Raw genomic sequence first — 24,475 nt, forward strand, 5'->3', positions numbered from 1 at the left:
TCTAGCCCAGAACTATGGCTCAGCACCCACAGCCTCCCGCTTCTTTCCTGCTTGAATAACAGGGCACACGCTTGAAAATAAAGAATTTTATTCAGGTCTTGAGGAGCAAACTCTGGTTATGGCACAGCGCTAGAACACATCTTTTAATACTTTATCCTGGGACGGTGCTGGGCTTACGCTGCTGGCGAGGGGCCAACCCACATTCACTGGCTCTTCACAGGCTCTTGAATGGAGGCTTCCGGGAAGTGCGTTGCCCGAGGCAGGGCCTGAATAGGCTTATCTCTCCTGTTACTCAACACCACTACCCTCTCCGGGGGCAGTCAGTCTGCTGAGAAGCCAAACCTGCGTTTTGAGCAGGGCCCTGAATCAACCTCAAAGGGGTCATCAATCAGCAGTGAAACACTGCGAGAACCAGGCAGCAGGACGATCGTGTTCTCGGGGCCTCTGAGAAAAAGATCCCCCCAAACTCTCCTCACGCGGAACAGTGCTGTTTATAATAACGGTATTCTTCCGATCCATTTTCAGTGCGAAGGGAAGCACTGATTGGCCTCAGCATGTTTTGGGGTTTAAAAAATATATATATATACCGCCTATTAAAATATAAAGCAATGTAGGTTACACCTGGAAAAAACAACTCCAGCAACAGGGCAGAATCCGCAGGGGGTTGCTGGGTCCGGCACCCGGACCACGCACACCCGCAGTAAGACGGAGTGTGGAGCTGAGCCGCACAGCACTGAAAACACTCTCTCACGGCCACTGCCTTCCGTAGTCACTAACGGAAAGCGCTGGGGCAAGAGCAACAGTGACTATTGTCAGCGTAGGCTGGGTCCTCCCCAGGACCCGAGAGCGGCCCTCCTGGGGACTCTGAATCTTTCCCGGTCAAAGGCACGCCCTGCACCCCCACCCATGGCCTTACAGGTTTACTAAAAGCTATGGATTCTCCCCACAGAAAATGCTGCGTGTCCCCCATACTAAATGCATTCCCTGGCCCCCCCGGGCCTCCTTGGCATCTGTGGACCCTGCTTAAGAATCTCTGCACCCACAAAAAAATAAGTGAATACCAATCTCTGTTATTCGGAGCTTTGAGGGTGGGTGCCGTGTGCCCGTGGGTGGCAGAGCCACCTGTGGGTGGCGTGAGCCTGGCGGCCTTTGGTCGGCACTTCCGCACACGAGCACGTGTTTCCTGTCATCCAGCTGTCGGCCTCTCCCTTGTGCCCAGGTGCCCTGCTGTAAATCACGCTGCAGTGAAATGGGGTTGCCCATGTTTTTCCCAGGTGACAGTTCTTGTTTTCTTTGGATGAATACCCTGAAGTGGAGCTGCTGGGTCACATGGTAATCCCACGTTTAGCGCTTTGAGGCGTCCACCCTGTCTCCCGCGGTGGCTGCACCGGCCTGACTTCCCAGCAGCAGCGCGCAGGGCTCCCTTTTCTCCACGTCCTCGCCAGCACTTGTTGTTTCTCGTCTTTTCGAGAGTAGCCCTTCTGACAGGTGTGAGGTGATGTCTCTCCGTGGTTTGTTTTCCAATTCCACAGAAGCAGCGGTGTGGAAAGGTGTAAGAAAATACATCTGACGCAACGCCCATTCGGTGGTCATGGCCACAGCCAGGAACGCTCACCCCCGGACGCACCCCCAACGCAGCCGCCTGTTCTGTGCATGTACTGTACTCTACAACAGCAAGACTCTGAGCAAAAGTGGTCAGTAGGATAACCCACTCCCCCAACAGAGCCATATATAAACATGTTCATTTTTATTAGTCTGAAAGTGCCAGGGAAAAGGCTTTAAAAACTTACCAATAAGTATATAAAATGTTTCTCCCATGAGTGTAGAGTTGACCAGAACTCCACCAAGCTTCATGAGGCCGCTGTAATAAATATCATTGGGCCACTTCACCCGTAAGTTGATGTCCTAAAGGAGAACCTGCATGTTAATCAATCAAGCAATCAAGGACCCAAAGGGACCGGCTGAGGTCATCCAGCTAAAAGAGGATGAACAGAATACCCTCGAACACAGGGGCTCATCCCCTCTTCTTTTTCAGAATGACGGCCACTTCTTTGGGATGACCAGTGTTACAGCACCCCTTGGGGCTGGAAGGGGAGCGACCTAAAGTCTCTCTGGCACCGATCCCATCATGCTCCCCACCCCCATTGCCGTTCATCGTCATCAGCAACTTTCTGAAGATGCCTGTCTGCTGGACTAAGTCCATTATCTCAGGGGCACCCACCACCATGGAGCACCTATCAGGGGCAGGGCCAGGAGAAAAATAATACTCGGGCTCGAGGGGCCCATGCTGGCCCTCAACTAACCCGGGTCATAAAAGGCGGGCAGAACGCTCCGAGGGCTCCGAGGAGCTTGCTTCACCAAGCACCAGAGAAGGCCCTGAAGAACGCCAGCAGTCGGCTCGGGAGACAGAATCGGACTGGCCTGAAGGGTGTGCCCTGGGCAACCCTGCCTGTGCCCCCAGGGTGGCAGAGACCCAAGAGTAGCTGACAGTCTCCCAGTGCCCTGGGGGTAGACCCAGCACCGAGCCCCTTCGTAGCACCCGTCACATGTCACCTCTCCCAAACCCCTATGCTGGCTGTAGTGTCACCCTGCTGAACAGAGGAGGACACCGAAGCACAGAGGGACTGCAGGGCTTCCTGAGGTCCCGTCATGAGGATGCGGCAGGGCTGGGCTTCAAACCCAGGGCTTGCTGACACCAAGCCTGGGTGCCCGATACCATGGGCTGGCCAAAAGGTTTGCTTGGTTTTTCCCGTACGATGGCTCTAGTAGCACTTCGTTGTCTTTAACTTCATTCAAGGTAATTGTGTTAGATGGTATTGTGACAGCTGTCATATCAGTGTGCATTTAAGAAAGCTTATCAAAACTGGTGAATTTTTTGTGCAGCCATTTTAATACTGAAGATGGAAAAAATACGCAACATTTTCAGCATATGATGCTTTATTATTTCAAGAAAGGTAAAAATGCAACTGAAATGCAAAAAAAAAAGATTTGTACAATGTATATCAAACATGTCAAAAGTGGTTTGTGAAGTTCTGTGCTGGAGATTTCTCGCTGGATGATGCTCCACGGTTGGGCAGACCAGTTGGATGAAGTTGATAGCGATCCAATCAAGACATGAATTGATAACAATCGACATTATACCATGTGGAAGACAGCTGCATACTCAAAATATCCAAATCAATAAAGTTACTGGTGAAAATGAAAAACGTGTCTTTTACTTTACAGAGAAAACCATACAGACTTCTTGGCCACCCCAACACCCTACAGAGCCCATTGCTTCAAACCCCTTGTCTCCCCACACCAGGCCTTCTTTTCACCTGGCACCTAGAATACGGTTCTGTTCTGCTTCTCTCCAAGCTCACCTGTCCTGGTAGAACATTCTAGGCTGAGAGAAGAAAGGCAGGAGCACAAAAGAACAAAAGTATAAATAAAACACGGGGTGTTCACCACCCCCCATAACGGAGAAGGAGCTTGCTGGTTCTTTTCTGTCTAGAATAGGGTTCGCGGGGGAGGGGACGAGAGGCATTCTGCCCCAGGGCACGTTGGCCACTATGGGGAGACACTTCTGCCACAGCCTGAAGGGGTCCTACTGTCATGTGCAGGGGCCAGACACGCTGCTCCACGTCCTACAGCGCACAGGACGGTCCCCAGCCAAGATGCGGGGCCCAAATGTCCATGGTGACAAGGTGCAGAAATGCTAGTCTAGAAAATGCGCCATGTGGAGAGTGGTCTTGGTCACTGGCAATTCCCTCCTCTCCCTCACTTGCCTCCCGTGACCACGGTGCAGAGCACAGCCCCTGAGGAAGTGCAGAACAGCCCTGCCCCCCGGGGGGGGCACCCGCTTCTGCACAGGCGCTGCTCTCAGGCGCCTGTGTGACTCCTCAAGTTCAGACTGGCTTATGAAGTGTTGGGCAGTCACACAGATACACAGTAACATCCACTCCATGATGCAGAGGAGGCCGCGCATGCTTATCATTTGTGGTCTCGACCATCCATTCAAACGGCTGTCGCGGGCCTCGAGTGTAAAGCAAACAGCCAGGCTCCGATCCTGCCTTCAGAGGACTGGTTGCTTTGTGGGAGATGGACCAGGAGCCCGAATAACTCTTCTTCGGAGTGATCCACGTAGACACCGTACAAGAGGCTCAGGTACAGGAAGTGCCACAGGTGTTAGGGGAGGGACAGTGTAGAGTGTAGATGATCGGCACCCCCAGAGCGGGAGCATGAGTGGGGCTGGGGGCAGAGCTGCAGGAGCCTGCAGGGACCTCGCAGACGGTCCAAGAGCAGCAGCATGGGGGGTTTTGGAAGGAATGGTGAGCATCACAGTAACGCCGCCTCCTGTCCAGGCAGACTGGGCACGGTTTGTGTGCTGACAGTGACATCTGGCTAGGGACACATTGGGGTCGCAGTGGAGGACACAGGAAAGGCAAACTAATGACTCGGAGGAGTCTGAGCTGCCCTGTAGCTGTACTGTGCACTTGAATAATGGGTCTTGCCAAAACTAAATGCAAATCCAAACAGAAGGCCCATCATCCGGCGGGGCTGGACAACCATGGAAACAGTATGTGGACTTGGATGGCAGTGTCTTAAGGACAACGGGGACCCCCTCCCCAACCATGAGTGACTGAGGGCAAGCTGGCCAGCACCCATCCCGTGGCCTCCAGCGCCTGGCACTGCCTTCTCACTCGGCAGGCAAGGAATGCTCGCCAAGTTAACGAGTGAGGCTACAAGGTCAAAATCAAAACCATGAAAAAGCTAAAGAGATTTAGGCTCAGCATTTCACTTCTTTTCCTAAGACTAATTAACCTGTCACCGGGGTTAAAACATCTTTTCTCCCCACGACAGAACGTCATCTCTTCAACTGCTTCCTTCCAGACACGATGCCCGTTCAGGGGCTGCAGGCTGGGCCCACGCAGGTGTGTGACCGTCTGGGGCACCCGAGCCCATCAGATGGCAAGGATGCCGAGTGCTGGTGACAAGTGTCCGGTTTCCGCATGCATGCTGGGGGCTTGGCCCGGACCACACCCTCTGCACAGTAACTGTGAGGACGTGGCTATTGTGGAGGGGACTTGAGGGCCCGCGGAGGGTGCTGCTCCTGTGTCAGACTCGGACAAGAGGCCTCCTCTGAGTCCTGAGCTCAGCATCTTGCCTCAGAACCAACCAGATGCATGTCTCTAGCCTGACGTAAAGAAGAGCTACAGGTGGGAAGAAGGTAGGGGACACCACCCACTGCCCTCATGGCCATAGGAGACTCCTCATGGAAAAACGGAAAGGGGGATACGGTAGGTGGAGGCCGGGCACCAGAGAAAAGGTTTCCAGTCACAGTGTTAATCGCTCCCTTTTCCTTGTCTCAATGACCGACACCAAAGGCCCAACAGTGCTGACGAAGCAGGCACGTCTGTCCCTGCAGCTGGGGGCAGAGAGCCCCGAACAAACCTGCATGCTAAACGTGAACCACCGCAGACCAAGCAGAGCCCTGCTGAGTACAGGCTGTGGTCATGAGGGCAGGAAATGAGAAACATTTCAGGGGTCTATAAAATAAACCTTTTTACCAGAAAACACAGAGAAATAGCCCCATCCAATCCAATGTGTTTCGATTAAAAGAAAAAGTCTCAGCCTCACCAGGCTGTTTGACAACAGCATAGAGCGGGAACCCCAGGGACAAATGCGCCCTGGCAAGCCTGGGGCAGCCACAGAACCAGCGGTGCTGTTACAACTCGGGGGTGCTGCCGCCAGCTGTGCGGAGAGCAGGCCAGGGCTTGGCAGACACCTGCGACAGGCACCCCGAGCCAGCGTCTGCATGCAGAGCGGGACGCAACAGGAGGGAACGGCACGTACCTGGTACCCAGGGATGGACCTGACCGCCTCCACCACAGCCAGGGACATCAGGTGCTGGACGAATGGGATCCTCTGCCCCAGCAGGGACCTCAGCGGGATGCAGACCAGCAGTGTGGAAAGAGCGCATCCCATGGGGCTCAGCCACGCATTCCTTCCTCGCCCTGGAAGACAGGCCCCACGGCCACGTGAACGGACTCAGATGCACACTGTGCCAGGAAGTGACTCAGAGCCACAGGCTGAAGACATGTCCCCCCCGGAATAAACCGGGCCGGTGAAGCCGAGTGGATGTCCTGGGGTTCACTCAGTAACAGAGCAGCTTTTTAAAATTTGAAGCTCTGCCGCTAAACGAGTCTCTGACTCTGGGGGCGCCTGGTTTACGCCGGGGCGGCTGGAAGTCTCAAGCATCAGGATGTTACTCTCAAACGAGTTCTCACCACACGGTAATTTAACGCAGGCGGAACGGAGATGGGGAACCGGACTGCATCTGCGCTAGTCCACGAGAGCTCCTGGAAGCCCCTTTTAGAAGGGGTTCTCACTGGGCTGATGGCTAAAAACCACACACCTGTGCACTGTGAGTGGGAGGACGGTGTGGTATGTGAACCGCACCTCACTGTCGCTTAAACAAAGGAAGCTGAACTTAAACGGTGACCCCTGATATTAACTGAATTGCTACTCTCTTAAAACAGAAGTCAGGACAATGAAGTGATCGAAACAGGAGACACAGCTAATCAAAATTTTTCTTTTTTTAACCACCATACTGAGTCCCACAGCTTTTGGTAAAATGAAAAAATTTTTTCTCTTTATGTTCAAAAGGAATGTTTAAGAGAAAGAAGCAGAGAACTGGACTCTTCACTCCTTCTGAGAAAGGCAGAAGAGCCCGTCAGTTAAAGCACTTGGGGGTCAGCCCGGCGCCGGCTGGGGGTGGGGAAGGCCAGGGGCCAAGTGCCTCCCGCATGACCAGGGACCCCGGAATCTGCTCTCGGCACTGTGACTTCTGGGAGGGTCGGCAGGTGGCGGAAGCTCTGAGCAGCCCTCTGCTTCTCTGGGGCACTGTGTGGATGGGCGCCGCTCAAGTCCCACGGCACGCAAACTGCGGTGCCAGCTGGGCTAGGGACTGGCAGATGAGAGGCCCATCTGTGTGACCCTCAGGAGTGACACAGACAGCCCCTCACAGGGAACCCCTGGGACAATAAGCGTCTCTATAGCATAGTTATGAGTCACCAACTGCAAAGCCTATATACTGTGTCAGAGAGAAGAATCTACAAGATGTAGGTAACCAAGTGTGAAAACCGCCACAAGCAGATGTCAGGTGATAAGCGACATCTCAGTTTCAGAGAATGCTTTAATTCTATAAAGGCTCAATCTCTGATCAATTCCATCCCTCTACCCCCATTCCGCCTGTGGGGTGGGCGGGGCTGGTGGGGCGTGAACACAAATGGAGTCATCGGAGGACGGGCACACTCTGTCGATCAGCTCTCTGGCCCCAGAGTCAGGTTTCAGAAAACAGACGCAACCCAAACGATAACAAAAGATGACTGACCTTTGCCCTGTGTCTGGCGGACTGCGATGGCGATTAAGCCCATTTCCTGCGGCATCTCAAACATCAACCTGCAAACGGTGGGAAAGACTGGTCAGCCAGAACGGGGGCTCGGGCGGGAGGTCCTTCAGTGCAGACAAAGTGGGCGACATTGCTTACACTCCTCTGTGCGTCTGCGGGGAAAAGGCCACCTCCCGGCTTTCCAGGGACCGGCCCCACCCCAGCCCGGGGAGACTGAGGCAGGGGAGGCGCGTGTACCTGCCGTGTGAGCTGCTGCCCAGTTTATCTAAGACGTTGCGAGACCCTGTTTCTTCGGAATGTCCCATCAAGGCCTTTCTGATGTGGTGTCCCTCCTTCGAGTGACAACTAACAATTCCTGACATTTGTTTCTACTTACAGTGCATTTCTGTTCGAACCCCAGAACATAATCATAACAGAAGTTTCTGATTATTCAGAAAACCAATATGGTGGCAATAAAGCCGTTTAAAAGATACACTGTCCCCTGAGAACTAATTATGTTTTAACTATAGTAAATAAATCTACACCTTCTGAGAACTTGGGAGAACGCTGGGTCATTTTAGGCTTGAGTTCTGCTTTTAAAATGGTTTCATTTAAGAGAATGCAAACTTCCCTTCGGGGGATAGGCAGAAAAGTGCACTGCATCCCCACCAAATGAGGACCGGCAACTTGTTTTCTGAAAAGGAAAGGGGGGGAAACCCTCGCTCGGAACCGCCTCCCGGCCACACTCTACATAGTTAGCTCCCTGTGCAGACACTTTCTCCGCTGCACTCCTGGGAGCTGCCGACCAGACACCGAGTGGCAGAGTACACTGTGGGATTTATTAAGGCGAAACTGAGGTTTGCCCACTGCCAGGGCGGCTGCGTGGGCCTTTTTGAAACACTTTCCGGGGGCGGGGAGAGGCAAGGGCGCGGATGAGGGAGAGCTGGTGTTCTGCATAAGCGCAGGTCCCTATCACAGTGTCCAGGGACCCCCAGGGACCCCCAGCACCCCCGTGCTGAGGAGAAAGGGCTCTACAGAAAGTCCACACCCTGAGTAGCTCTTTATCCTCTCCTCTGGGAACGGGGCTCAGGGAATGGGGTGGGACTTCACAAATGGCGAGAGAAGAAAAACACTTCAGAGCAGAGAAAAGCCACAGCGTCTCTGTGTGCCCTGGCTCGCAGAGCTGTGCACGGTGTGTGCAGGCCTAGGGAGGAGGTGCCTGGAGACCCCTTTTCTTGCTAAGATGAGCTGGCCTGTTGGGCAGGGGGCTGGCCAGGCCCCGGGCATAGGGCACTCCCAGCAAGCAGGCCGCCCACGCCCGCAGGCCAGGCCCCCTTCCATCGCCCATGAAATACAGCTCCGGAGGTATTTCTCTTGGACACCATGAATGACCCATTGAGACCGACAGGCCTAGACACCCTCCAGTTCCAAGAAGAAAGCTTCCTTCTCTTGTGTTGCACCGGCAGAGAGGCCTAAGAAGGAAGCTTTGTCCATGCCAGGAGGGTCCTGCAGCCCTTCACCTGGGCAAGGCCGTGGGCTCTCCGGGAGGGGCTCAGAGATGTCTGGGGCAGGGAGGAGACTTAGCGTGCTGAGAGCAGGCTGCGGAGGCTCCCGCTGTGGCAGGCCATCTAGGATGTTCACTGCACAAGCAGCAAGCAGACAGTCGTGTGCTACAGGCAGCGATGGTGAGGGCCGAACGGGGGCAGGGGGCGGGGGACGTTCAGAAACTAAACACAGGCTTCCAGAACAAAGAGAAATGATTAAGCGAACATATGCACGAAACTGCTGGAGGTTTGGCAGCAGTTAACAGGGCATATTGATGAGAAGACTGGGTCGGTGCCGCTGAAGGCCAAGAGGAAACTGCGAGGAGGCGGCGAACGGGGAAGGGGGCAAGGCCGAGCCGGAGACAACTGGGGGCCGCCAGATTTATTCGTGCATCTGAGATAACTCTGGGGGCCAAACCGCACGGCCACGGCCAACAAAGAAGCATTTGTGGACTTTGTCCACCGTGCATCTCCCAGGGAAGTTGCTGGAGTTCGCTTCGGCTGCAAGGAGGCACCGTAAATGCATTTCCATCCCGACTTGATATTCTCACAAAAGGAAACAGAAAAAGGAAAAAAAGGAGGGGTAGCATGATTACCTCCCTGCCTCTGTGTATTTTCTTTCCTCGCTGGCAAAGGCTGTGGAGTAAAAGTTTCCTGTGAGTGGCAGCCGAGCGCATTCACTGTAGGACCAGCCGGGCACGCAAGGAAAGCGTCGTTTCTGTCTGAAACACCCGCACACCCAACACAGTCCCTTTGCAGACAGGACAGTGACCTGGCCCCTTCAGGTCCTAAGGACATCACAGCACCTACTGGGTGCTCTGCCCATGGGGACACACTGAATATCATGTGGTCGTTGGAATACAGTTTCAATAATTAAGACTGACCTAGAAGACAGGCCAGTATGAATTAGTGAAAATCAGGAAGGAATAAAAACTTAAACTTAGACCCAGTCAATCCTCTTTGGGGACTTGAACCTAAGGAAATAGGCCACACTCACCACAGGGCTACACAAGTAAAAATGGATGAACACCCTAAGTGTTCGGCAGGGGGGTGGTTGTGTTAGTTATGGTACACGAAGTCAATGGAACAATTTGTAGTCATTAGAAATCACAGTTATGAGGGCTCCAGAGCAACACAGAAGAACTGCTTGCAATGGAGTGTTAAACAGGCAGGATGCAAAACCGCACGCGCTTTCATTCCAACTATGTAAAATTCACAGGAAAGAGGGTGAGTGAGATTTGACAAAATCTCTTCTGCATTTTCAAACTTTTGTTTAACATGATGAGTTACCTTTAAAGTTATTTTGAAAAATTTGGGGGCAAAGCATGTTTTTTATGTTCAGATATAATATCTGTCATTAATAATTCATAAATACTTCTAAGAATAGTAGTAAAAATCACTTTAAAAATAAATAAGACAATAACAGTTACCTGTAGCCTGATTTTATTATAAAGAGCTTATTTGATAGTAATTAATGAGCAGAAATTCTTAAAACCAGGCTTTTTGCGTGGAATGAGAGCCTTGTAAATTTTACGCCTCCTGACGTGGTGACTGCACCTCTAAGATTAAAGCCCGAGGGAGAGGAGAGAACTCGGGCACACGATCCGCCGCAGCCCTGCGCTGGGAGGGGTCAGGAACATGGACGGCGCAGAGGAGTGGAAAAACTCGCAGCAGCCCCGCATGAGAGAGCGGGTGTCACTTGACCCTGGTGATGTGGGCACACGCCTGCTGGACGCTATAGGGGGACTTGACTGGGATGCAAAAGCCCACACGCAGCTACAAAATATTAGCTGTGGTTATTTTAAGGAGCACAATTATTTTCAATATACAGATAAGTACAAAGCAGAAAATGAGCCATTCATAGAAAGTCTTCCTGGAAAATTTACCTTCCAGAGACTACACAGAACGTAAGGAAGACATCGAAATCGTCATACAATTCTGGGTTCACTGTCAGGAGATACTGCTGCTGTATCTTCTCACTAAACGTATATATTCTTTTAGACTTTCCCCCATTAAAACATACACACACACACACACACACACGGATGTATATTACAGAAGAAGTTTCTGACAATGGGAGAAATTCCTTCCTTGCGGTATTAAGACAAGGTTGTCGACACACAGTCACGGACAGTCTCGTTACGTTGACACCTGAACAGAAGGGCCTGCCCACAGCTCCGCGGGCCCGTGCACGCGGGCTGGCACTTCTCCGTGCCAGCACGGACAGAAGACTCCGGGAAGTGCCCGGCAGGGCTTACCTCCGGGAGGTGGAGGCACGATTATGTGATGCTTTCAACACCTTTTACGTCGTTCTATGTAATCTCCGGGTGGTAACATTTCAAGTGGTTTTTATTTTCTTCACACTTTCCTGGATTTTCCAATATCCCCAAACTTGGAGTACGTTCATTTTATAACCAGGGACTATACTGTTCATGAAAAGTTTTCAAAACCCAGCTTCTCTTCAAGTAGGTTACAGACGTGCCCGCCTGCTCAGTAGTGAATCATCTCCTCGCTTTCCAAGAGATGGCAGCTTTACAACACAAAGGCCACCTGAAACTCACCCGACAGGCCTTGCCTGCCCCTCGCCCTGGGGTCCTCCTGCTGCCTGCCTCTGGGCTGGGTGACAGCGCGGACCGGCTGCCACCGTCCCACGTTAGTCTGTGAGCCACAGGGCCTCCGCTGCAAACACCAACCCGGAGGCACCAGCCCAAAAGCAGCCACAGGGAGTAGGTGTGGGCAAGTGTGGCTGTGTTTCGGCAAAGCCGCATGGCACAAATTGCCACTGCATGCGTGTTTGCATGTCACGACGCAGTATTTTTTAAATTACTAGACTTTAGTTTTGAGCTTTAGGTTTATACAAAAACTGAGCAGAATGTACAGAGTTCCCTTCCCATACACCTCGCCAGTCTCTCCCCTGTATCCCTACTACCAGCAGCTCATGTTACCGAGTACCTTTGTTACAATAGGTGGACCAGTATTTGCTCGATACTAACACACGGACAGTGGTGACTTACCTGTGATCCACCTGGGTAAGGTGGAATGTGCCAGGTTTTCCCCCTGTGAAGTTACTGTGTTTCCACTATAACTAATAAATGTTTGTGGAAAGATAACTAGGTTTCTCAAGAAATTCAATCTACGAGTTTTGCATCTGTGGAGGAGCAATTGTATTTTCTTGGGGACTGCTCGGTAGTGATTTCCTGATTCTATCACTTCTTTCATATTTACTTGTTGGGACACTACTGTGAGAGCCTTTTCTTCTCCCCCCTCATTTATCTTTTTACCTATTTATTCATATCAGATTGGACTTAGGGATTCTTACTTGATAGGGCATATGCTTGCCTACCATTATTTATTTTGAAGCTCAGCTTCCCTGAATTGGGCAAGTAGACGCTCCTTGAGCTGGTGACTGTGTCCTATTGAGACGTGCGGGTCATCTCTCAGCACTTCCCCACTTTCTGGCTTAAGAAGAGGCTCCAGGATCCTTTTGAACTTTCTCAGCCCCAGCCCTGGAATCAGCCATTCATGCAAGGAGATTTGGCTCCTTTTAGTGGAGAACGGTATTTATAAAACAAATCTTGGGGCTGGAAAAATAGCTAGAAAGTGAGAGTTTCCCTTCTTCCCTCTCTCCCTCCTTCCCTCCCCCCGCCCTCCCTTCCTTCCTCTCTCCCTCCCATCCATACATCAATCCATCTACCTTAAAAGCCATGAATTCACTGAGAACTCCAATTCCAATCCAACACAAGGTTCGCTCTAGTCCCCCTTTCTAAATTTGTAACTTCCTTCTCCAGTAATAAGAAATCTGGCTCGCATTACCTCGAATGTATTTACTTATTTGCTCAACACTGTAACACACAGAGAGTGGTTTCAGAATTGCTGACCCATGCTACCGTGAAAAACAAACTTACTAACTAGGGTTCAATATTTACGTACAGTTCTTTTTTGTCCTCAGCCTGAGGGGATATAGTAAATATTATGTTTAAAAGTTCCTTGGGCTTGTTCCTTTTTCTTTCACTGTAGTGTGGCCACACCATTTGTGTGAATTAAGGTTAGGCTTCATTGTACTTCTGTATTCCATTACAGGGCCCCCGCTCCAGTCCTTGTTTCTTTGTTATTTTAAACTTGGTTCCAAGGGTCAGAACTGTATGGAGAAGCACACTCTGGGAAGTGCCACACTTCCCCACGCACCCCGTCCACCTAGAGCTCCCGGCCTCTCTCCTCTCTGTAAATAACAATTCAACTAATGCCGCTAGCTCCTGGTTTATTCTTCCTGCTGTTTCTTTCTGCACAAACAGATTCATGCGTATTTGCTTATTTCCCTTTCTCCCTTAGAGAAAGTTACCATTTTATAGATATTTTTTTGCTCCCCCCACCCCACCCCACTTATTCTAACCTGGAAACATTCTCTATGAGTTCACAGAGCTCTTCCTCATTCTTTTCTACAGCTGAGGAATAATCCATTGTGTGAATGCAGCATAGTTTATTCAACCACTCTCTGACGGGTAGGCACCAAAATGACAATGAACCCCTTGTTTGCATGTATTTTTGTGTTGTTCGAGGTGTAAACTCCAGAAGTGGGATGCTGAGCCAGACACATACAGAGCTGGGCGAGATACTGCCAGAGTCCCCTCCATTGCCAATGAACCAGCGAGTATGGGACATGTGTTTCCACACAGCCTCTCCACCACCACGTGGTGCCACGCTTCTTAGCTTGGGCCAACCCGATAGGGAGAGAAGGCATTTCAATGTGCTTGCATTCTGCCTTCCTCTTGTGTGTGCCGTTTCCAAACGTTTAAGCACACACACAGTGTTTTTTATATCTATATGGCCTGTCCGGAAGGTATCCAGCCATGTAATATGAAAAACAGAGACACTGATGGAAGAAGATACAAGATACGAGAAACAATGTACACAGGACAATGATGTCTCAGTCCCCTTCAAAGTGGGCATCTCGGGACCTCACACAGTTCTCCCAGTCACCATCAGCTGCCCTGTTGTATTTTCCTGAATCTCATCTACGGTCTGAAATCTTTTCCCTTTCAAAGGTGATTTTAATTTTGGGAAAAGCCAGAAGTGGCAGGGTGCCAAATCTGGGCTGTAGGGGGCTGAGTCACCTGGGTGATTTGATGTTTTGCCAAAAAAAACTCTGCACCAGACGTGATGCATGAGCGGCTGCGTTACGTGTGGTGAAGCTGCCAGTCACCAGTTGCCCAGAGCTTCGGCCTTCTGAATCATCCGGATGGTTTCCCCCGAGGAATGCTGATGCAGATTCATTGCTCTGCTCACTCGGTCACTTTGAATGTGATGACCACACAGTACGCATGCTCACTCAGTGGCATCTACCACCCCCACTGACTAGGACAATGAAGTCATCATTGTTCACGCATGCACATCCCAGTCCGCTCTCCTTGTCTGCCAGGTTACATCGATGTCATGCAAACTGTTCTCATTTTAGTAACACGGGCTGGACTTTTTCCGGACTTACTATTTTTATGTATGTGTATATGTATACGTGTGTGTGTATAGATGTATATATATATGTGTATGTATATATATTTAGTGAGAATTACCTATTCATGTTTTTAATAGTCCCTTCTATGCTAGGGAATATTAGTGCTTTATCTGTGTTATCTTGCCAATGTTTTCTCCCAGTTTGTTGCCTTTTGATGTTCATGGCATTTTTTACTATGCGAAAATGTTTTTGATTTTTGATTTCTATGTTGTCAAATGTATCACTCTTTTTTTAACTGCCTGTAATTGTCCTGTCCTCATGGCCTGTCCCTATACCCATGTTACTCAGGGATTCGTCCACTTGAGTCTAGTACTTAATGGGCTCACCTTCTTAAATTTAGATCCTTGATCCATTTGGTGCTTATTCTCCCATACGGTGAAAGGAGGGGAGCTGATTTATCTTTTTTAGCGAACCTCTACCAAACCGTCCCAGGGCCGTTTGCTGAAAAGCCTACCTTTGGTGCAGGAATTTGAAATGCCACTTCTGTCATCTACTAAAGTTCTACATGTAACCGGGTCTATGCCTGGACTTCGTGGTCCTTTCTGCTGGTCCCTCCGCTTCCTCATGTGCCAGTACGGCGCTGGTTTATTACAGACGCTTTCTCCCGTGTTTTAGAATCTAGCAAGGGTAGCGCCACCGTGTGGCTTTCATTCCCCCCGGTTTCCTGGCTATTCTTGCATACTTTTCAAATAACCTTTGGCATCTACTTGTCTAGCTTAATAGTAAAACAAATGCATTACATTTATGAGTGAGCTTGGGGAGAACTGACATCCTTGTGATACTGAGTTTTCTCATCTGCGAGCAAGGCGTGTCTTACATTTGTTCAGGGCTACTTTTGTGTCTTTCCGATGTGTTTTAAAGTTAGCTCACGTAAATTCTGCACACTTTTTGTTAAATTCACTCTTAGGTGTTTTATCTTATCTGTTGCTATCGTAAATGCATACCATAATAGCTTTCACTGGTTACGGTGTGTGTACGAGGGCTCTTTCTGTATGTTAATTTTCTATCATCCTCCCCAACAAGTCCCTTTATTGGGTGAATTAGAGGATCACTGATTCTAAGGTCTCCCAGGTGAATCATCACAGCACATGCCGGCAGACGCAGTTTCTCTCCCTTTTCAGTCACGCCCCTAGCTGACTTCCCCGTCCACTTGGACTGGGTAAGACCTTCGGTGTGACGCTGAGGACGAGTGGAGACAGTGGGCATCTTGCCTTGTTTCTGATGGTTTTCCCACTAAGATGTTATATTTAGGACATCTAAGCAATCATATTTTTAAAAATACCCATTAACTACTATTTTTTTAATGTATTTATCAAGATGTTGAATTTTATAAAATGCTCTTTTAGCATCTATGGTGATAACCATATGCTCTTAATCCTTCGGTCTGTTAATATGTTAATGAATTAATGTATCTATAAATATATTGATTTTTCTAATATTGAACCAACCTTGCACTCTTAGAAAAATCTGACCATGGTATATTATTTTCTTAATGTGGTGTTGAAATCTGCTTATTAATATCTATTATTTCTGGTGCTCACAAGGAATATTTAACTGTAATTTTTTGTCTGTCTTTAACATATATTTAAATATCAACATAATTTACTTCACTGAAAAGAATACGAGTGTCTTCCCTTCATTTTCTGTGGGTCCATGCTCTTCCTCCTGAGGTGCTGCCCTCCAACAAGACTGAACAAAAGATTCAGCCAGCGATCCTACAGGACAATTCCAAGGGAATTTGCAACTCCTGGGGAACGAGGCAGTGAGTACCACTCATGTGGCCTGGGGTCAGGAACTGATGCTGAAGAACCTGCCTGAGGCATCTCCTTCACCCCAGACAGACCATCAGATGGCCTCCAGAGGTTTGGACCATGTCTGGCACAGATCCACCGGAACGCCCAGGTCTCCCAACACTGCTCGTGTTCACCAACAACGCCGGAGTCACAGAGGCACCTGTTTTAGGACTCTCAATCGTCTCCATTAAAACTTCAGAAACAAGTGAGAACATACTTAGATGTTTTGCACTGTACTTTTCACTCAATTTTGCCAGCTGACTCAGTCTTACTCGGAACTACTAAGCTCCACAAATGTAGGGTCTCGACCACAGAGTCCTCTAACAAAGCTGCACACCAGCACCACACGTGGAGCTTTAGAGAACAAAACAAAGCAAACAGAGGCTACGGCCCCTCTTAGTCCTGCTGCATCCCAATCTCCGGGGCCAGAGCGTGGGAGTGTCCTAGGTGATTAGAACACAGCTGGTCCGAAGTCCGATGTTCTGAAACCGTTAAACCATTGCACCAAAAGGTATTTCCCAATGACTTAAAAAAACAAAACTTGTCTTTCTTGAAAAGTCCCCAGAGCTGCAACAGCAAGGTGCCAACAACCCTCCTGTGGGCACCGCAACTGCTGAAAGGAAGCACCGCGTTCTTTCCACGTCCCCCAGGGTAACACAGAAATAGCCCGCGCAGGACGAGGGGTCACTTTCTATAGCTAAGGTGGGAGCTGGTGGTGGAGCGAAAGGGGAACAGAGAGCAGGGGGTCAGGGGTTGGCAGTGGGAGGGAAAGTGGACACCAGACAGTGCCTCTGGTATAAGGTCAAGGCTGGGTCAAGGCACCTGCCCCCATCAGTGTTCTGTTCCCCTAGGGTGGCTTCGCTCACGGTCCCCAGATGTCAGGCCTGAGTAGTTTGCAGCCCCGTAAAACACAGTGAGGGCTGGGCCAGGTCCTGTCCCTCCCCCTGTCTCACACTCCCCCCCCCCACCCGACTACCACCCCAACACGACAGGCTCGCTCCCAGCAGCAGTACACCAGCCAACACAGCACTGTTCTCCTTCCACCCACTTTAAGATTTCTCCGAGGCCTTGTGAACTAATTAATTAACCGATAAGCCAAGGATCTTCAACTACAGGTAAAGAATGGGATCTTCGGGTACTCAGGAAGTACCACAAGGTTCTAGGCTGCATGTAACCCAGTGGTTCCATGTGCTGAGCCCCCAACACGTGCAGGGCCGTTGGTATGTTGGTATGAGCGATGTTCTCATTCGAACACACCAGCGACTCCTGTGATGGTCATTGCCACGTGGCCTCCTTTCACTGACGAGGAAGTGGGGGCTGCGAGGGCTGAAGAGCCTGGCGAGGTCCCAGACAGTTACCCAGGGTCGCCCGGCTGAGGCCCACTCCCCGAGTCACTGTCAAAGAATCCCCCCCTTTACCAAACAGAGTCTGAAGGTAGACACGCTGCCAGTCTCTCCCAATGCATCCTCCAGTTGTGTGAGTTGGATAGTCCTGGGGGTTAGACATTTTCGGGAAGTTATGAAAATGCAGACCCAAAGAGTAAAATCAAAATGGGGTTCTTGCATTTTTTTTAAAGAACTGAAACAGAGTTATCTTAAATTTTTTAAAAACTAGACACCACATTTGTGCCAGAGTTCATTAGTGCTGCCTGCCTTTTGTGTCTCAGTAGGTGTCCCCTGCTCTACATGTTTTTGTGGCAAATCTGCCCAGCGTTCCTCCCCGGATGGATATGAAATACCACCACAGGCAGTTTCCTTACCTACAGAGCTAGGGGCTGCTGAAACATCCCGGAAGACAAAGAACACAAAGGTAATGAATTCCTTCCTCTGGAAGGGGCAGCTCCGCCCTACCACTCAGGCCCTCACGGGCCGTTTCCACCCCAGCACCCTTGCTGCTCAAGGGTAATTATGACGAAGAGCTTCCTGCCCCTGCCAGCTGGCCTCAAAACCATTGCTTCTTTCACCAGCTTGCTGCCCTGGATATCACCCTGCCTCCCTCCCCCGGACGGCTCAGACCTCTCCAGAGCCTTCCTCGGACCCCACCCCACTAGAGGTCAAGCAGCCTTCCAGAGCCGGCTGGACCAGAAAGCTTAGCACCAGCCTAACTCTCCGCTCACTGGGACAGGGCTCCTTTCTTTCACGCAGGACTTTGCTCCACGATGCGCTGGGTTTATGGCCCCACGCACTAAACCTGGTTCCCAGTCCAGTTATGCAACGGATTCTCGTTCAAATGGTTGGATTCTTGTTCATCTTCCAGTCCCCCTCCCCAGTTGTTTTCCACCCTGCTCTGCGGCCCCTCGAGGCTGGCCCCCAGATGGGCTTCCCGTTGGCAGGACACTTTGTATCTTGCTCCCTGACCAAATCCTTTTGTTGCAGTTAGTTTCGCCACTGATTCCAGAGGTCTCCCGGCCATATGATCCCGTCAACTGTAGACAGAGACAGTTCTCCTTCCATTTCAATGTGGATGCCTCTGATTGCCTTCTCCTGTCTATTTGAAGTGGCTGATATCTCTAGGATGACATTAAAGATATGCGGAGTGGGCACCTGGCCTTGTTCCTGGTCTTTGTGCAAATGCTCGATGGGTGTCCCCATTGACAAGGACACAGCTTTAGGATTCAGGGGCTCTTCAAACGTGGGGCCTCGGCCTCTACACTCACTGATTCTCTGAAGGGCTCTGGGAAATACGTACTATTTCTTCTCTTGTTCCTTTAGGCGCAGGATGAGGGGCAGGGCAAAGGATTCCCTCTGTGGCTGGTCCTGGAGACTCCTCCAACCCGTGCAGGGTCCTGTCACCCCGCCCTCACCTCCGTAAGCTGTCCCGTCCTTGCAGGTGGGTGCTGTTTGTGCCCCGATGACTGCAGGTACCGACCTCGCGCCCGGCGCAGTACCCTCACCCCTGTTTCAAAGGGACACTTGTGCACGGAGGTGACAATGAGCAAAGATACAAGGTCAGCTTTTCCTGGGGTTCCTGGAACATTTCTCTCCTGGGATCTCTGTCTTCATCCTGCCTCCTCCTGCCCCTTTAAAAAGAAAGTGCTTCCCATTTGTTAATTTTTTAGAGTTTTTATTGCCCTTTTATTTTGCTTGACATTTTATAATCAATGTTCTGTATATGTTTATATATGCTTTTCTATTTAAACTTTTTTTAAATCTAAAAAACATGGTGCCATACCGCCAAAGGTGTCAGGAAACACGCTCACATCAGGGCAGGCTCCAAGGCTGCTCTGCCAACAAAATGCCAGGAAAACCTGAAACCCGGTTCAGACACACTGGGAATGGTCCAAAACTTAAAACTTAAAGAACTTCTTTATTCCAGTAAATCAGCTTCCCTGCGAATGCCATCAAAATCCTGCTTTAATGAGGGAGGGAATATCAGAGGAAGGGGTGGAGAAGGAAAGGATTTGGACGAGTACAAAATTTAATTTAAAAACTATTATGAGAAGTTTAATTTCCCCCTACCCCCAACCAAATACATAAATCTTTTCCATGGGTTTTCTTTGTTTCATTTTTCTTTAAAAGAATTTTTTTAAAGATAGCCTGAATCATCACAAGCAAGACAGAATAAGCCGTGGGGGGAGGAGGAGTCTTTAATGACAAACACGTATACACTCGATTCCTATCAATAAAAATGCCACGTCAGCTATTCGGGAGAGTGCCAACAAACCTTAAGGAAAGTCGAGTTCTCACGGACACTCACTCACACTGGGGGAAGACAGGGACGAGAAGGAGGCGCAGCAACACAAAGCCAAGCGGCCACTTTAGACGCAGCGACAACAAGACGGGCCCGAGTTTAGGGGAGCAGCTTCCCTCGTGTGAGGGCTGGTTACAGCACAGCGAACCCTAACCTGCGTTTAAAGGCGTGAACACATGTGGAAGTGAGCTCCCTTTGTTAATACAGTAACTCAGCCACATACAGCGTTGCGTTCCGCCGCGTTTCCGCACTGGACCTCACCAGGGCCAAGAACAAACCCCGAGAGTAGGGACTGCTCCGATTTTTTGGTTGGCGGTGTGCATGCCTACGTGTGCACAGGCACGCGTGTGTGTGCGTGCGCGAACACACTGGTTCTCCCAGGACAATGTCACTTCTCTTCTGCTGTGGGTCCCGTGTAACTCATTTTGGATGCGTCCCCCAGGGCCATGGGGGCAGGAGGAGCGACTCTAATCTCACCAGGAAACCGGCTGCTCAGCGCCTCTCCCTGGGGGAGTGCTGGGCCCTCCAGCTCCAGCACAACCACGTTCCGCAGGTACTGGCACCGTCCCAGGTGAGGGGCGGCCGGCTCTGGCGTCCCTTGTCATAGCAGGGGGCCCACATAAAACCCAGCACAGGCGCTTTGCTGGGGGTCCCCTGAGGGTCACCTGCTTATGCTGAGCCCCGGTCTTCTTGTATATGAAACCGGACCCAGCCCTTAACCTCACCGGGCCTCATGAGAAACCAACGTGTCCCCACGTTCGTGTCCCCTGAGCACAGCAGCCGGCACGCTACGGGCATGCATCCAGTTAGCACCAACTCTCCTTCCCACTGCACGCCTGGGACTGGGGCTCCATGCAGTATCTGTCCCAGGACAGGAGGCGGCCCCTACATTCCAGATCAGGCCGCTTTACAACAGGGCCCCTGCACGGAGGTCCTCTGTCACAGCAGATTCCGGAACCAGTGGAACCATCTCCTTGACCCTCCCACCTCACGTGACCGTGAGGAAGATGAAGAGAAAGGACCTGTGAAAGCACAGGATGAAGGTGGGGGTTGTCTCCTGGAGGGTAAGCGCCACACTCGCCTGCGCCGACAGCCCGGCCGGGAGCTGCCCGGCCCTGGCCTGGGCCTCTCTGCTGGTCTCCCACTGGCTGGTCCCCTTACATGTTTCTGCTGTTTCTGTCTCGTTTGACTCGGACAACTCCCTCAAGCCCCCAGGAAACCGTTCAGTGGCTGCCCCCAGGAAAAGATAACACTGTGGCACGCGTCCCTCGTGTGTCCAGGCTGACTGCCCGGACAAGCATCCGAGGCAGCCCTGAGGAATGCACACATCTGGAGAAAGCGAGGGGCAGAGCCCACTGCCACACGTGGGGTGCTGGGTTCACGGTGCAGCTGGGCTGGGCGCGGCATGCCCGGAGCAAAACGGCACAGCTCGGCCACCGTTTGTCAATAGAGGGGCCCCGAGTGGACTCTCCAGCAGCACGGGGGGTGACACACCTCGAGACCCCCTGCTAAACACTGTCCCGGCAAACGACCCTCGTAAAGCCAAGAATAGTAAACGGAGCTTAACGTTCTAATGAAACCGAGATTGCCGGGTGTGCTTTCACAAAATGAAACTGCCTGGAACTCCTCATAACGCTTTTTACGACACGCAGTAAAACGCAGGGAGGAACACGCAAGTTCCTGCCACAGACCAGGTCATAATGAGGGGCGAGGAGGGCTCGTGGGCGGGGTCCGCGAGAGGCTCATGCGCTGCCTTCCAGTTGGAGGTTATTACAGAAAATGAGTGTGTTATTAAAGGGATCCTGAAGCTATAAAAACTCAAAGGACTGTCAGTGAGGATGAATAGCCTCTTTGGTAAAGAGGAATAACTCCTTATTGTCACCCCGAGTGCCGTCACCCCACTTCCCACCAACTGGGGTGCAGTCACACGCCAGAGCTCTGTAGCTGCCAGTGCTTGCGTTTTGTTTTTGTAGGACATCTTTTCTCTTTTGTATGATCAGGAACACACGTTTTGATTAAGAAAGTTCTAGTAGGTACTAGAGAGTACCTCCAGTTAGCAAATGAGTACCTTCATTATCCTATTAGAAAAAGGCAACGGAGTGGCCATCTGCAGCCTCGCGGGCCAGCTGATGTGAGTGCTCTGACTTCTTAAAGGCTGCCTTCCGCCTCGGCCATCCGATGCCACAGAGCGAACAGAACCACGGAGCTGGGCAACTCTTGCCTGCTGTGAAAAATTACCTAATGCAGTTCTACTTCTTTCAAAAGCCTTCAATTAATTAAAATTGTGCTGAAGTATGACTTCAGCCTTGAACTACCCAAGTAATTTAAACATTTTCCCTATAGTTTTTTGTATCCACAAACAAAGAAAATTTCAATTTACTCTGTCCACACAGTCATAAATTCTACACTAGAGAAGGCCAAAGGAACATTCCCCTCACCACGGTCAGAAGTCTGTAGGATATTTAACTTACGAAAGTAATCGTACTACGGATAGTTTGGAAAATAGATATGAAAGATGTAATCATTTACCCTAACACAACTATTATCTTTTTTCCATGTTTTCTAATTCTTTTTCAGTACATGTTTTAATATTTTAATCTATGAACTTTCAACTTACTTTAACCTGCTTTTTAATTAATCTGATCATTTCTCCACATTGTTAGTCTTTTTGTTGATGGATAATATTCCAACGAATTACTGTATACAAAGTATTTAATTATAAATCTTCATGAGTATGGGTTTTCCCATATGTCTGATTATTTTAAGGGCTGATTACTTAGAAGGAGGATCGCTGGGTCAAAGGCTATAAACTTCTTACAATTCCTAACACCTACTCTTGAGTAGCTCTTCAAGCGGTTGTTCCCATTTGCATTCCCCCCAAGGTTTAAGAAGAGTGCCTGTTTCATTCGATCCTTGCCTGTCTTCAATAGTATCAAAAAACGAAACATGTCATTTGTTCGTTTGGGTTTTGCTAATGTAGCGGGTGAAGAGAGTCCAAAGAGTTGTGAAGGATTACGAAGTAGGGCCCTACGATGTTATCTTGGCTCCTACATTCAAGAGTTAAAGACATGAAAATAATCACAAAGACAGATTCTGTGTTTAGCTGCCCTTTGCAGGGTCTTCAGTTTCAGCTCATCCACAGAGAAAGGTCCAGAGGCAGAGAGAAGGCTCCAATGTGGTCAGTTAAGACGCATCAAGGGCCTCTCTGCGCCGGAAGGCAGGACAGGACATTATGTGACCTGTCTGGCAAAGCGTCACTTCAGTCAGCCTGAACAGCACCTGAGTTTCAGGAAGCAGCAGATGGCAGAATTTTGGTCTTCTCTCCATTTAAAAAAATTATAAAGTTGGCAGAATTTTCTCAAGTCATTCTGTTCGCCATTGCTGCCTATCTGGGTTGATCTGGCACGAGTGCAGCTTCTGATTCTTTTCCTAGTGAAGAATTCGGGTTGGAGAGTGTGCTTGGTCAAGAGTAAAATGAAATGACAAATTAAGGTGTGCCTTAGTCTGAGCTTGCTGTGTCTACATTGGGTTACATACGCCTTACTGAGGATCTTCTAGAACATGATTCATAATAGAAAATGTTTCACATGAGGGAAAAAATAGCAATGTATACACTTGGCCAAAACAAAATCTACACCTCACTGTGCTTTGGGTAACCCTAAAAAACACTCTTGCTTATACAAAAGTTAAAATGTGCAGCTAGCAGCAAGAATCATGTGAGGACGCCCATGTGTGCTCACTATCAGTGTCTACAAGTGGTAAGCCCCTGAATACACCCCAACTGGAGTGGGGCGCCCCCACGGCTCCCCAGCCCACCCAGCCCGTCTTCCCAGAAGCCAGGGACTCTCCACAGCGCAGCCTTTAGCATTTGCGAGAAGCAGCACAGCCAACTGCCAAAGTCCTGCTGGGTCGGCCAAGAGGTATGAACCAAAAATGAAAAAAACATGAAGGATTTGGTTTTTAAAAGCAATACATCAAAAATAAAAAGAGCTCTTTTGTATGAATTTTCAGTGTGAGAGCCAGAGAGAAGAAAATCATTCTGCCTCCCGGGAGGAAGCCGCTTGACCTCACCTGAGACTTTTCTCTTACCATGTGGATTTTTCTCACCCCATTAAATGTAACCCACTCTAGGTGGGTCTGCACCGTCTGTGAGAAATAGAGAGTGATGGGAACATGCGATGGGCAGGCTGGGGCCGTGAGCGCGCAGAGCGCCCTGCGAGGGGGCCCTCCCAAGCCATGTGAGCCAGGGCCGTGTGGAATGTGGCTGTTTCAAAGGGGCCTGGCTGCGATACCACAAGGATTAAGTTTCCAAGGCTTCGCAAACCTTGCTGGGGGGCCCACAAAACACACCCTTTGCAAAAGGAAGAAGGAAAGCGAAAGGAAAGAGGAAAAAACGAAAAGAAAAAAGGAGGAGAAACAGGTTACAATGGGGCGTCCTCACCACTTAGAAAGAAAGAGCAGGTGAGGATGGCTGAGCAGGTCCACACCATGAGCCCCAGGGGAGCAGCAGCGGATAAAGCCAGGGGTCTGGGGCAGTGGCAGCCACAGACAGGCGCACTCGCGCCTG

The 24,475-nt window shown here is 50.2% G+C and overlaps 1 protein-coding gene across 7 annotated transcripts in view; it reads right to left on the reverse strand.

The window, feature by feature from the left end:
- HLCS (holocarboxylase synthetase) overlaps positions 1–24,475 on the reverse strand; it is a 170,117-nt gene that overhangs the window by 5,793 nt on the left and 139,849 nt on the right. For all 7 annotated transcript variants that reach the window (XM_053916948.2, XM_053916943.2, XM_053916959.1 and 4 more), the window contains 3 exons: positions 7,376–7,443; positions 5,836–5,996; positions 1,791–1,905 (listed from right to left, as the gene is read on the reverse strand). In XM_053916948.2, coding sequence (XP_053772923.1) covers positions 1,791–1,905; positions 5,836–5,996; positions 7,376–7,443 — 344 coding nt within the window. The remainder of the gene's footprint in view (positions 1–1,790; positions 1,906–5,835; positions 5,997–7,375; positions 7,444–24,475) is intronic.

This window comes from Desmodus rotundus, chromosome 2, assembly GCF_022682495.2.
Source record: "Desmodus rotundus isolate HL8 chromosome 2, HLdesRot8A.1, whole genome shotgun sequence".
NCBI lineage: Eukaryota > Metazoa > Chordata > Mammalia > Chiroptera > Phyllostomidae > Desmodus > Desmodus rotundus.